Raw genomic sequence first — 14,594 nt, 5'->3', positions numbered from 1 at the left:
CTGTCTCTCTCTCTCTTTCTCTCTCTCTCTCTGTCATGAATAAATAAATAAAAGCTTTAATTTCATTAAAAAAAAGAAATGCAAATCAAAATCACAATGAGACAACCCCCTATCAAAAACAAGTGTTGGCAAGAATGTGGCAAAATTGGAACTCTCGTGCACTTTTGGAGGAAATGTAAAATGGTGCAGCTGCCATGGAAAAGCTTGGCAGCTCCTTAAAAAATTAAAAATAGAATTATCATATGATCCAGCAATTCTGTTTCTGGGTATATATCCAAAAGAATTGAAAACAGGGTCTCAAAGAGGTATTTGTGCACCCATGTTCATAGCAGTGTTATTAAAAATAGCCAAAATGTGGAAACAACCCAAGTGTCCATTGATGGATGAATGGGTAAGAAAATGTGGTCTATACATACAGTGATTAAGCCTTAAAAGGGAGGGAAATCCTAACACATGCCAAAATAAAAATGAACCTTGAGTATCTTAAGCTAAGTGAAATGAGCCAGTCACAAAAGGATAAATACTGTATTATTTCACTTGTAAGAGATATTTAAAGTGGTCAAACTCATAGTAACAGAAAGTAGAACGGGGTGCCAGGGGTTGGGGGGGTGGAAAGTAGGAAATGGGGAGTTATTGTTTCACAGATACAGAATTTTAGTTTTACAAGATGAAGTGTCCTGCAGATGGATAGTGATGGTTGTACTACAATGTGAATGCACTTAGTGCCCCTGAACTGTGCTCCTCAAAATGTTTAAAGTGGTAAATTTTCTTTAAATGTGTTTTATCACAATAAAGAGATTGGGGAAAAAAGCAGAAACAGGATGATACAGCAGTTGAGGAAACAAAGTATGAAAGACCAGAAGGAATAGCAAAAATTGCCAGTCATCTTATTGTGAAGAGCTTCAAGCAGCCCTGTGGGGAGTTCAAATGGGGAGAAACTGAGGTCAATAAGCAGCATCCACTTGATGACTATTTAGTGAGCCCTCTTGAAGTAGATCCTCCAGCCCCAGTCAAGCCCTCAAATGACTGCAGCCCAAGCCTACAGCTTAATTATAATCTCATGAGAGCACCTGAGCCAGAACTACCCAGCTGAGCCACTCCCAAATTCCTGACCCACGGACACTGTGTGAGATAATATTTATTGTTGCTCACAAAAAGACAAGCCCTTAAGCTGTTCCCCCAAACTCTTGGTCCCAGCCTTTTCTCCTATACCAGGTCTGTAGTGCTCTGTAATGCACGGTCCTGGTTGGCTTGCAGCCTCCTCCCAAGTCAACCCCTTCTCACTCTGCATTCTGACCTTTTTTCCTTCTTAAATAATTATTTGGAAATGTCCCATTCTTTCTCACCCCAGGCCCTTTACATGCTCTTCTCTCTGTATGGAAGATGCTCACCCCTCAGTCTTCACCAGCCAGCATCTATTCCCCTGTTAGGTCTCAGTGTTAGTTCCACTTTTCCAGTAAGGTCTTCCCTGGTGTCTCAATAAAAAGTAGCCCTCCCATCCCCCACATGTCTCATGGAAATGTGCATTTTTCCTTCTTATTACTACAATTTATAATCCGGTATTTATTCTTCTGATTATCTGTTTCTTGTCTGCCTCCCTTTTCTTGCCCACCCTCCCACACCACGTTCACACCAACACCACGCAGAGAGTTCTATAATGGCTATGGTAGGTCTGTTTTATTCACCTCTGTGTCTTCAGAATCTAGCATAGTGGCCTGGCACATAGGAGATGATTGGTGAACATTTGTTGAGTGAATGAATGAGTAAAAACATGGATTTTTTTTAAAAAGTTTTGTTTGGTTCAAGAAAGCCAAAGAAGAGATCAGTTCTACCATTTGCTCCTGCTGAGTGAATGAGAGGAGCAGAATTCCTCCTTCTCTATTTTAACTTCTGTCTTTACCATTGGAGAGAATTAAAGATGGAGTGGATGTGGTCAGGCATCATAAGAGAACTCCTAGATGCTCAAACAAGCTCATCCATTTTTCCTTCAAGGGCCACACCCTGGGATTCTAAGAACATGGTTGGTAATCTTAGAGGGGTAGTCTCTAACCTGGGCCAATACACCCTTTATTTTGAGGAGGGACTTCAGGGGCTACCTGGGGGGAGGTGGCCAATAGAGTGGGCTTGGCTCTTATCTACTATTTATGTTGTTACTCTACTCAACTAACTAAGAGCTTCTAACTAAAATACCTTGAAAACGACCATTCTGGAGGAATCACAAATAATAAGAGAGGTATAATAGGGTGGAAAGAGAGAGTAGGGCACTTTAGCATTTGAGCAGGCTGAGAGGAAAGTGATATGGTAGGTATATTGGGTAACATATTTGGAATTTTAAATATGTTGAGAGGCTGACATGATGGACTAAATCTAGCAAGGTAAGATGTAACAAGAAATGATGTCTCCCACCCAGGTCCACCTGGGCTCAAGAATAGCTAACCTCAGAACAGCAAGATGTGGTTTATTATGTGTGAGCATGATAAAACTCTTGAGAATTTCTGCAGGTAGAAACTTGTACAAGTGAAAGATTACATATTGCTGTATGACCAGAAGTGTAGCTCCAGCACAAGGCAGGTGGCAGTCCTACTCTGAGCTGCACAAGGTGTTAGTTTGTGGACACTACTCTTTTAAAAGGATGTGGGATGGCATGGACCATGTCTGAAGAGAGGAGATTCCTCTTTGCAACCTCACATACAGGTTAAACAATCACTTGCTGGGGATATTGTTCATAATATTCCTTTATTATCTTTTTAATGTCCTTGGGGTCTGTAGTGATATTCCCTCTTTCATTTCTGATATTAGTATTCTTAGTTAGCTTGGCTAGTAGCTTATTAACTTTATTAATGTTTTCGGATAACTAGATTTTGGTTGATTTTTCTATTGATTTCCTGTGTTCAGTGTTATTGATTTATGCTTTAATTTTTATTCTAACATATGCATTTACTGCTAGAAATTTCCCTCTAAGCACTGCTTTTGCTGCATCCCACAAATTTTGTTAAGTTGTATTTTCCTTTTCATATATGAAATGAAAATTTCATTTCAAAAAATATTTACAAATTTCTCTTGAGACTTTTTCTCTGATCTACATGCTATGTAGAAGTATGATAAGTAGACTTGGGAAAATATGTTTAACCTCTTGGGAGCATCAATTTTTTTTCTACATTATAAAATAAGGACAATCAGATCTATTTCAGAGTTGTGAAGGCTAATCCAGTAATACTCATGTATGTGAACATATGGGGTAAAGCTCAGTGTATGATCTAAGCACCAGGCATTATTATCAATTTCTAATTTGAATATAAGATTTTAGTTCATGCGTTTCATTAAGGGCAAGCCCTTGCCTACAGAGGGAAGCCAAATAAATGGTTCTCATTCTGAAAAATAAGCAGACATTTCTTTCTGTTTCAGAAATCTCAGTGAAGCTGCCTAAGGTTTGTAGATTTTTGTCTTTAAAATGGGCAGAGGTTCTCAAGCCTAGTTCTTGGATGCTTATACTGAGTTTGGCCTATTTCTTTAAAAAATTGTTAGTCCAAGTTTTTGTGACTTAGTATAAATAAATTACCTTGTTATATGTACGTATCAAACACTACTCCCCCCCCTTTTGTTGTTATGTTCTTAACAAAACCTTTTAACAAAGAGTTTTGTTGTGACAGTTTTTGTTTTTGTACTTAACAAAAAATATAGATAGAAGAATACTGACTAGTAAAATATAACAAATCAGACCTAGGATTGCTTTGTCATGTAAAGTCATTGTCATTGCTTGTCATTGTCAAGTCCTCCCTACTGTGAGTTATATATTATGTCAAGAATTCTAGAAAGACTATATATTTACAGCCACATAATTAATTGAGTGGTTCAACCATTAAAGGAAGATTTTTGGAGACCATATACTGCATTGTGGGGAGACAGAAGGATTTTGGTTCTAGATTGCAGTCTTGAACACATCTCCTGCTTACCCTCTCTCCCCACAGAAATGATAGCAAAAGACTATGATAGAGAAAAATCTATTTCAAGAAGAGGCAGAAGAGAGCTATTAACACATGTCTGAAAATGCTGACCATGGAGAGGAAGCTGAACCCAGAAGGAGTAATGTGGAGGTAACAGTAGAGGTGGAACCAGATTTTTTTAAAGAATGAGACTTAACGTTGGATGGAAAGCATGGTGATTAGTGGAAGGACGGTCTACAGAGCAGGAGACCACTCATTCCTTCTTGTGTGCCATGCCACTACCCCAGTAGGCAGGTGCAGAATAACTGCATTCCTAGTCTTCACCCCTAGGCAGAAACTGGAGGAAGAGCTGCTAAAGAATTGGAAGGATCTGCCTAGAGAGATCTAGAACCTCATTAGTCTATTCTAATCTGTACATGGCAAAGCAAAACTGTTTAGTGACTAAGTAGGCTTCCTACACTAATTAATAAGTCTCATCCCTCACTCGGAAATGGGGATGGACAAGCCAGAATCTGCAACAGAAAAAGACAAAATGAACTTAATGGGAGCAGCTGACCAGAGAGTGAAATAGAATTTAGGGAACAGAAGAGGATTTTAAAAATCCAATTTGTATCTTTAGGTATTGCATTCATGAGAGGAAAACAGGCTGGCATGAAAATGGAACCATCAAGAAGAAACCCTAGAGACGCCTGGGTGACTCATCAGATGAGTGCCTGCCTTTGGCCCAGGGCATGATCCTGGAGTTCCAGGATGGAGTCGCACATCGGGCTCCCTGTGTGGAGCCTGCTTCTCTCACTGCTTCTCTCTCTGCCTATGTCTCTGCCTCTCTCTCTCTTTCTCTCTGTGTCTCTCATGAATAAATAAAATATTTTTTAAAAAAGAAGAAAGCCTAGAGTTGTTTATGACACATACTCACACCTGCACTGCCCGACAACCATATCACACACATGAACATCCTTTTACACATTACACATAGCACACACACAGAGATACCACAGATATATACCACACACACACACACATTGAACCGTACACGTATGTCACACACCACACCACACAACATAACATATACCCACACACATGCTACACGCAGACACATACACCCCATGCCCCAAAGACCATACACACACACACACACACACACACACACAGAATTCTCTAGGCCTCCAGGGTACCATGGAACTGAATTTAAAAAAAAATGCTATCAATGCAATCATCGTATTTAATTTTAATGGGCATTTTCTTTCTTCTTTTTCTTGAAAAGAGTAAATCCCACCTTCCACCGGCAAAGATAAAATATTTGCTGCTTATTTCTTCAAGAACACTGGTTTGAATCTGTAATTACTGCTAGTAGCTCTTCTTGCTGGTTCTTTGAAGTTAAATGGTGACATCTCCTAATAATCCTAATGGATTGCATATTGGATCATCAGAAACCCCAGGTAATTTCCTAAGATCTGTGTCATGAGGGAGAACATACTAATATATCATCTGTACAAAGTCATGGTAAAATGTATGAAATGAAAAACACTTAGTTTCACCGGCCAGTGGGGCCCAAAGACAAAGATCTGGCTTCGTGCTATGTCGACCCGGTTCCAAGCCAGTGCCAAGCTCAGCTGGTCTGGAGCCGATGCATTTGTTCCTGGAAAGGAAGAAACGAAGCTTTTCTCACTCCATGCGTAGACTGCCCTGGTTTGACAGGTGCTAGGTGGTGAGTACGGGCTTCCCTAAGTTGACTCACACCAGCCTGGAATTAAGCACTCCTGCTTTTTCTTTTACCCCTGGGTGACTGCTCAGGCCCCAAAGCTAAGAACTTCATATTCTCAAAGTTGCCTGAAAGTAGGTTGGAGGCAACCACTTTCCATACCTATGTGGCTTACTCTCTCTGGAAAGGACAGAAGAGGAACCTGGTGACTCCAGGATCCTCATCTGCAAGAAGGTAGGAGCCCTGGGACTGCCCTGACATCTGCCAGGCCAGGACAAGGGATGCTGCCCCTTCAAGCCAAAGGTGAGTACAGGCCAAGAGCAACAGCTGCACAGGACTTCAGGGAGACCAGCACAGGACTGCCAGGCAGCTGGCCCGTTGGTGACATTCTCCTTTCTCATCCCTGCCTCCTCGTCATCCCAGAGTAGCCAAGAGGCAGGGAGGAAATGTGTGTTCTGGAGCGACCCCATGAGTGCCCAGGTTGCAACCTGTCATTAGGAGCAGGATGGAGAAATTGAACAGAACATTGTGGGATGCAGTGATAACAATGAAAAATGGTTCATGGCCACCCGCTATGAGGAAATCATTAATTGACCAGTTAGAAATAGAAACTGGTCTGACTTGAGCCCATCACGGGTCGTCGGCACACACAGAAAACACCCCTTCCCAGGAAACCCATTGTGAGCTTTGTCACACTGCTATAGCTTCATACTGAGATAACTCTAGGCAGCCTGGCTGGCTCAGGATTCTATCACTAATAGACACAATTCCTGGCAGGAGAAGAGTGAGTTTTCTTGGCCATGAGCAAAGCCCCAGGCTAGGCCAGCACCAAGAGGCCAAGAGTCGCTATTTCCTAAGAGCTTACCTTTCAACAGGGCAGTTAAAATAGACATCTCAATGTCCTGCTGACCTTCGGCACCCATTCTAAACACAGTGACCTGAAAACAAGTTAATTATGAAAAGACAAGGAAAAGCCAAGTTGAAATTGAAAGGGAGAATTGGGGTGTCTTTTTTAAAAAGGACCATGTAAAGGTCCTTTAAGGACCCTTAAAAGGTCCTTAATAAGGACGAGTTTAAAAAACTGACATATAATGCAATGATTCTGAGTGCAACAATTTTAAACCAGGTGCTTTTCATTTCCACAAGTGACAGCATTGCTCATCCAGGCTCTGAGTCCTTGCCAGGATCTCTATCTTATTATTTTACCTAATCTGCTCTAACACTCCCAAGAAGGAAGAACCCATTCAGAATCTGCGTAGTCTGATATCTAAATCGCTATGGGAGATGACACAATCATTACTACTCAGAAATTTGCTCCATTTGAGTGAAATTTGTAGTTAAGAATTTTGAAGGGGCTGCCTTATGTGTGTATTCTTCTACCAGCATAGTTAGGGAGGGCAAGAAGTGAGAATAATTACTGATTTGGAAAATGAAAGAATAAAATTTTGTAAGCATACCTAAAAGGGTATGTCTGTCATTCCTCAAGTCTTTACATATGATTAATGTCATAAACCTCAGAACTGGTGTGATGTGGCATGGTGTCACTTGATGTTGGCTAAGATCTGAAAGTACCTGGGTCCCTCTTCTGTGCATGTGTATTCTGCTTCCATCATGTGGGCATAATGGCCAGTTTGGTAGGCATTTGTCAACTGCCCCTTGGAAAAGCCTGGACTAAAATATGAACAAGTCCATCATGCACACATGGGCAGAATTAGCAAGGAAACATAATTCTCTCTATGGAGCTGGTTTGGAAATAAACGCAAGACACTTACAAGTTCTTTCTTTTTCATGCACTCCATTATAATTGCAAACAGCTGATGTGATTGTGTCTTGTTGTAATTAAATGTTTTCTGAATGGTAACTAGAAGCTGATCCTTGAGGGATTCATTTATTACTCTGTTCAAAGGAAACGCAAAAGAGAAGAAAACACACGAATTAAATCTGTACATGAATAAATCAGACAACTCTATGTCCGTCTGGTGTCTTTGACTTGAATCTTTGCCATTGGAGGGGATCCCAGGCTAGGAGACAAAAAGGGACCACAGTCAAAAACTGCATTCACATGTGTCCTAAATTCCAGGCTTGTTGGAAACCTTATAAGGGAAAATGAAGTTGGAAGAGAGTGTATTCCCCCAGAGAAAGAATTCTGTAAGAAACATCATGCTCTTGACAGCTCCCTCACATGCTGACCTCAGAAAATGGAAGAGATCTAGTAAATCATTATTTAGCATTTTTGGAATGGCTAAATGCACCACTTAAATTTTCTTCTTGGCCTAACAAGAAGGCAGCTCAAAACCCACCCTCTGTAACATGTCAGAAATCCTACCCTCCTTCTTCACAATACTTGTGTGCAAAAGACAGAATGTCTGAGGCTCGTCCGCTGCCATCACAAACCACCACGGGGACCGGAGGGTCTTCTCGGAGATATTCCAAGACGATGGAAACCACATTAGGGCCTCCTTCCACCACCAGGCCCACGACGGGCACACCCTGCCCCAGTCCTGCAACATAAAACACATTCATCGTAGAGACCAATGTCACAGCACAAATTACCTGGGAGGGCAAAGCTGGGCCACCATTATTAGCCTGTCAGTGAATGCTTGTTTCCAGAGTCCTCTCTCTGTCTCCATCAGATAATAGGACTCTTCAGGAACTCGGGAGGAACAGGCTAATTTCTGGAGGCAGAATCAACAGGGTGAACTCTGAGAAGCAGGAGGCAGGAGGAAGACCTCAAGAACCTGAGATTCTGGAGAGGGAAGACAGTGGGAGTGGAGGAGCCACAGAGACGTATTTGTCTACTTGGCACTCAGATTGGACAGGACAGGTTATATTCTGAGCGTGTTTCACCTTGTGTCCCTTGGTGGTGATGGGAGTTAATGAGCATCAAAGGATGACAAGTAGGAGAAACATCCTTTGTCTTCAGTCCCGATGGCCTTCAGATAAAATCTGCTAGCATACATTAGGAGGAAAACTAAAAATTTCAAGTGGCCAGATTCAGAGTTTCTGGTTTGCTTCCACTGTGCATTTCTATATCTAGGAACTCCTAAAAATTTTGAACGATTTTGTCTTCTTCTACCACAATAATATCAGTTATGTTCATTTCAGAGAATATAATGAGGGTCTGGTTGTGCCAAGCGCTGGCCAACAGACACTGCAAAATGGGTCAAGAGGACATGGGCCCTGCCTTTCAGATTCCCAACCCAAGCAACTCTTGGCATTCTAGATCTTCAGGAATATGGAGGCCAGATCACTTTATTTTCTAGAAACAGGGTAAAATTGGTTCTTCTTGGTTTAGGCTGGACTCCCCAAAGCTCCAAGCTGTGAGAGGTGACAACTGAGCACCCCTTTGCTGTCCCTGCCCCTCTCAGAACCCTAGGCAAAGGATGACAAAGGGAAGCCCACAAGTCACATGGCCAGATGAAGTTGGGTAGTGTGAAAACTTAAAGTCCAAGACAAAAATGTGAGAACAAAAAAGCCTGTCATCCAGCAGTTTATCAATCAAGATTTGACTCTTGGAAATCCACAGTCACCCTTAGAAGGTGAGCATTCTAACCATTTGTGCCATCTTCTAGGCCCTTGATTAGCCTTGACCATGACCATTTCCAGGGCTTAGACTGGCTTTCACAAAAATCTCATCAGTGATGGTAAAAGCAAAATACTCTTTAAAATCTTTTCATAATATTTTGGCAATAAGAACTGCTGGAGTATGAACATGTTCCAAGAGATGACACCAGTTATTTTCATTCTAACTGGTTATTATTTCATCTGGTTGTGGTTTGTTCCTTTCTCTTGAGCTTGACCTCACCATCCTCCCCGGGGTGGCAGCTCCACTGCAAAGCTGTGCTACATGAACCAGGACAGGTGGGGCCTTGGGGAGCAACCTCCTCCAACAGTTTCCCAACCCAGCCTGCCTTAGTTTGGATGAGAGACCCAGAGCTACAGAGCTATTTAATGTAATGATCATGCTAACACTTACTTGATGGGAAGGAATCCTACTACATCTTTGAGTGAGAAGCTTTCTTCCTGTTCAGATATTACAAAAATAACTACAGTAATTACCCTGTAATTATGTAGTGGGCAATGCCATCACCATGACAAGTGCCGCAGGGCTGTTTCTTGCACCATCCCTCCTGCGAGCCTGGGGCAGAGCATCACCACATAGCTCAGTGGGTGTGATTTGGTAGGTGGCCAAGGTGAGGGGGCTAGACAAGTCTGTTGATTTGATGTTCTGTTGATCTGACAAGAATCAAGGTGCAAGCTCTCAGCACCCTTGGGAAGTGAGCCCAGGTTTCATGGCAGCAGTGGCAGCCCAGCACCCATGGCCTTCGCCGGAACTTACTTGTGTTAATCTTCTGTAGAGAGATGTGTTTTTCTAGCTGCCTCCGCAGCTTCACCTCGGCACCGTATTTGCCCAGGGTACCATTGTCAGCCAGGATGAAATGGGTGTGCGAGTTGTTGAGCAATGAGAGCTTGCTTAGGGGGTTGGACATGGTCTGGTACACTCTTGTTACCTGACAAAATGCACAACACAGATTAGAGCTGCAGAACTAGGATGTGAAGACTAACAGGGAAAACAAGAAGAATACCTACGTATGCCGTGGCTACTTCATCTAATTGTGCACTTAAATCTACTCTCACTTCCCTGTCCTCATTATTGAAGAATTTCTTTTCACAACTTTCCATATTAAATTAGGAAAAAAAGAAATTATTTTAGATAATGACAACCCAGCATTTTAGATAGTAAAAACCCAGACATTGCATTCCTGGGCACTTACTGCTGAGAAATGAAAACTGACAGTAACACAAAATCTTGCACATGGACGTCTATGGTAGCTTCATTTGTGATAACCAAACTGGAAACAACTCAGAGGCACTTAAATAGATATGTGGCTAAATGAACTGTGGTACATCCATATCATGGAATACCACTCAGCAAAAAAAAAAAAAAAAGAGAGAGAGAGAGAGAGAGAGAATGAGAATGAACCATTGATATACACATCAACCTGGACTGATCTCTAGGAATGTGGATTTAAAAACATCCTCAAGGCTACATAGTGCATGATCCCATTTATAGAATTCTTGGAATAATGACATTATAGAGATAAGGGGCAGATTAGTGGCTGTCAGGGGCTAAGGAGGTTGTAGAGTTGGGAAGGAGCGAGGCAAGGCTATTAAGGGGCAACATGGGTGATCCTCGTGGTGATGGAAATGTTCTGCATCTTGACTGTATCAATGTCAATATCCCAATTGTGATACTGTACCATAGTTTTGCAAGATGTTATCATTAGGAAGGGTGGGAAGGGCATATGGGACCTCTATTATTATAACTACAGGGGAATCCACAATTATCTCAAAATAAAGACTGATTTTTTTTAACTTACCAATATCTAGGGAGAAAATACTTACATCCTTTCCAATCAGGTCTTCCTTATTTTCCACGATGCCCCAAGGAGCAATTCCTATAGCACAAACCCGGCCTCTGGACTTAGAAGAGTGATCTTTTAAGGCATCCCCTACATGGCTGATAACACCTGTAAGCAGCCATAAATCATATTTTTAGGACCATTACCTCACATCATACCATTATTTATGAATGTTAGGGACTTCTTCTCTGAGCCACTCCATTTGCTATGGAATAGGGTTGAAGCATGACCTACATCATTAAAATCAAAGTACATCAAAAGCTGAGTTCATAATACCTAGTCATTCTGCATTAGCTCTTAGAAAAGGGAAAACAAAAACCAAAAACCAAAGCACAGTACAGAGACTTCATTTACAAATTTCTTGAGACCTAAAGATGGAAGTAAGTGGGGTGCCTTGGCAGTCCTTGGCTACAGTTAGCTAAAGTTGAGAGTCAGACTGCCTGGCATGTCCCTAGCTTCTCTTTGCCTCAGTTTCCTCTCCCATAGGTCAGTGGGAAGGACTGTCAATGGCCTCAGCGAAAATGAGGCTTGAACAGGTCTCAGTTCAAGGAATGGCACATCATGGGTACCAGAAAGGTTGACCATTATCACTATCATATCAAAATAACAAAAAGCCACTGGATAAATATTTCACTTCTGTCATAAATATTGTCAGGTTGCAATACATTTTTTTTAAATCTTAATTATTCAAAAGCTCTTTGGGAATCATAGTGAGTTCTGGGTTTGTTTACTGAAATGGAACGAGGCTGCTCTTACCAGTACTGACGCCTCCAGTGAAGATCCAGGCCCCAGTGGTCATGGCAGCCTTGATCAGACCTTTCCCAAAGACCTGTTTCAGCTTGGGCTGCATCTCAAAGTTCTGGAGGCCTCCATGCACAGATATTAAGAGCTTGGGGAGTTCCAGCTGCCAATCTTTCACCATAAGATGAAGCAGTGAATCTGGCTTGGTGTCATAGGATACTCGGATATACTGCAAAAGAGTGTGTGATGCTCAGTACTGTTCTTGGTTTTCCTTTCATATCACAGGGGAACAGGGCTACTGCTCTTGTCCAAGCAAAAGCTATTTTGCCTTTCTGTTCCTCTGTGTGAGTCTGTGGCCAAGTGAGGGAAGAGAACTTTGGAAGGGTTGCCAGATTTAGCAAATAAAAATATAGGACACTCAGTTAAATTTGAATTTCATGTGAACATTGAAAAATGTCTTATTGTAAATATGACTTATGCAATATTTGGGACATATTTATACTAAAAAGTTATCTGTTGTTTATCTTAAATTCAAATATAAATGTGTGTCCTGTGTTTTACCTGGCAACCCTTAATTTTGAAAATCACTTCTAAAGCTGTCTCAGCTAGAAACATGGCTCCAGAATTTGGACAGGGTATTGTTGAGGGAGTGGCCCACTGGTCACACTGACTGGGTGCTGAGAATGGGGATCCTGGGCCAACCTCTGGACTTGACCTTACCCCCAAAGTGAAGAAGAGGTTAATGATCAGATGCCTTGGCCCCTATGAACTGCTTCTTTGTGTCCATGCCAATATGTAGGGTACCATTCCAGAAGTCCCTATGTGGTGCTATTTGGAACACAAATGAATTTTATTTGCACAATGACGTTGGGCTAGTGGAATAAAATGAAATAGCAAATATGATCTGACTGGGCATGTGGGAGTATTATTCAGAATTAGCTGAAAGGGATCACAGTGCTGACGCCTCCCCTCTCTGGCAGGGCTCATCAGAAAGGCAGAGAGCACTCCCTGTTTACATGCAAATGTGAAAGACCTTAGTCTTCTTGGGCCAGCTGAATGCAGGCCCAGGGAGGCTGTGGACAGACTTCAGAGGGAACTATTTCCAGACAGTCCTAAGCCATTTAGGGTGGGGGAGTGGGAGCTTGAAGGTCCACAGTTATAAAAAACAAAACCAAATCCCAAACAATCCCCCAAAACAAATAGCATCATTTCCCACTCATCACTGCAGATGGAGCAATGAGTATGGTTGCAGACTTAGGCCAGAGCATGATTTGTGGATTCACAATTCTGGTGTGAATTTAGTGACACTACATATTTTTTTTATAATAGTGCTCAGTTTCCAAATCTCATGACTACAAAGTTGAGTGTGCAGATATATTTCTTGCCTTTGCAATGAAATATCTAGGAAGACTGAGCTACACCCCCAGAAAGAAGACCTAGGTGGGGGTCTTGAAGGCTGCAGTCTGGGGGTCTAGGAGGCTGGCCTCTGATGGAGACTGTGGGCTTAGCTGCATCCCTTCCTAAGACCTCTCTTACCATGGCTTTATTGGAGTATCCGCCACCCTGGAATTCAAGAGTTCCATAGGAATCTGTTGGGTAGCTCTGGGTGTGTTTGCTGACAGACCATTTTTCGGGCAGAGTCTCCACCTGTTTATTCTCCTCTTCATTTTTGCCAGATGTTATACCAGGCAGTGGGGGGATATGCTGGTTGGTGAGCTGGCCACAACAACACCTGAAAACAAAGACAAAAGTGAGTCTTTCTGTAACATTTTTCTCCTTAAAATGAGTTAATCTAAACAGAAGGGTAGCACCCAAATAAGGCAGATTAACACCTTACTTATCCAGCTTTGTTGGGATAGAAATGCCCCTTATGATGGGCTTTTCCAGATAATCAACATATATCTATTTATATGCCAGTCCATTTAAAACCCATTGGGTGGTTGCCCTTCCTTACTGAACATGTTTTAACTCTTTTCGATGTTTTGAAAACATCAATATGGACATCAGTTTTGAACATTTTGTGACAAATATAATCACGCCCTCCAGATACAGAGTTGACCTTCTGAGATTTTACAATATTGTTGAATTCTTCTGTTAGTAATAATTCTGCTTAGTAAAACATTTCTCTACATTTTTCTTTTTTTCTCTACATTTTTCTAAGTAACACTGAAAATATATTTCTTATATTTTTATTATATTTAAGAATCTTTTGCTAAGTCCAAAGTCATGAAGATTTGCTCCTATGTTTTTGTCTAAGAGTTTTCTAATTTTAGCCCCTATTTAGGTTTTGATACATTTTGACCTAATTTTTGTATATGATGTGAGGTGGGGGGTCTACATACATTTTTTCACATCTTGGTGTCTAGTTGTTCCAGTAACGTTTGATGAACAGACTATTCTTTCTCTATTTGTTTTGGCAGCCTTGCTGAAATATTGATTGCCCATTGATGTACGGGTATTTCTGGACTCACAATTCTATTCCATTAGTCTGCATGTTTATTCTTATGCCAGTACCACACTATTTTGATTACTGTAGCTCTGTAGTAAGTTTGGAAATCAGGTAGCATGAATCCTCCTAATTTGTTCTTTTTTTAATGTAAGATTGCTTTTGCTATTCTGCATCCCTTGCAATTCCATATTGATTGGCTTGTCAATCTCTGTAACAAAGTGAGCTGGGATTTTTTTAAATTTAAATTTAACTTGCTAACATGTAGTATAACATGCAGTGCTCATCATATCCCGTGCTCTCCTTAATGTCAGTCACCCAGTTACTCCATCCCCCCT

At 41.5% G+C, this 14,594-nt stretch overlaps 1 protein-coding gene and 1 non-coding gene across 2 annotated transcripts in view; both read right to left on the bottom strand.

Annotated features, from left to right (window-relative positions):
* The window catches only part of TRPM1 (transient receptor potential cation channel subfamily M member 1), a 123,684-nt gene that overhangs the window by 57,271 nt on the left and 51,819 nt on the right, over window positions 1–14,594 (bottom strand). Inside the window, exons 6-13 of the mRNA XM_038533683.1 lie at window positions 13,347–13,542; window positions 11,826–12,039; window positions 11,053–11,177; window positions 9,986–10,157; window positions 7,973–8,147; window positions 7,419–7,542; window positions 6,512–6,584; window positions 5,483–5,583 (exon numbers count right to left, since the gene is read on the bottom strand). Coding sequence (XP_038389611.1) covers window positions 5,483–5,583; window positions 6,512–6,584; window positions 7,419–7,542; window positions 7,973–8,147; window positions 9,986–10,157; window positions 11,053–11,177; window positions 11,826–12,039; window positions 13,347–13,542 — 1,180 coding nt within the window. The remainder of the gene's footprint in view (window positions 1–5,482; window positions 5,584–6,511; window positions 6,585–7,418; window positions 7,543–7,972; window positions 8,148–9,985; window positions 10,158–11,052; window positions 11,178–11,825; window positions 12,040–13,346; window positions 13,543–14,594) is intronic.
* On the bottom strand, window positions 8,964–9,063 carry MIR211 (microRNA mir-211). Its single transcript, NR_049465.1, has one exon. It is a non-coding gene; the product is annotated as a microRNA mir-211 (primary transcript).

The sequence above is a fragment of the Canis lupus genome, chromosome 3 (assembly GCF_011100685.1).
Source record: "Canis lupus familiaris isolate Mischka breed German Shepherd chromosome 3, alternate assembly UU_Cfam_GSD_1.0, whole genome shotgun sequence".
NCBI lineage: Eukaryota > Metazoa > Chordata > Mammalia > Carnivora > Canidae > Canis > Canis lupus.
The sequence above is the reverse complement of the archived record's forward strand: the minus strand, read 5'-3'. Positions and strand labels throughout refer to the sequence as shown.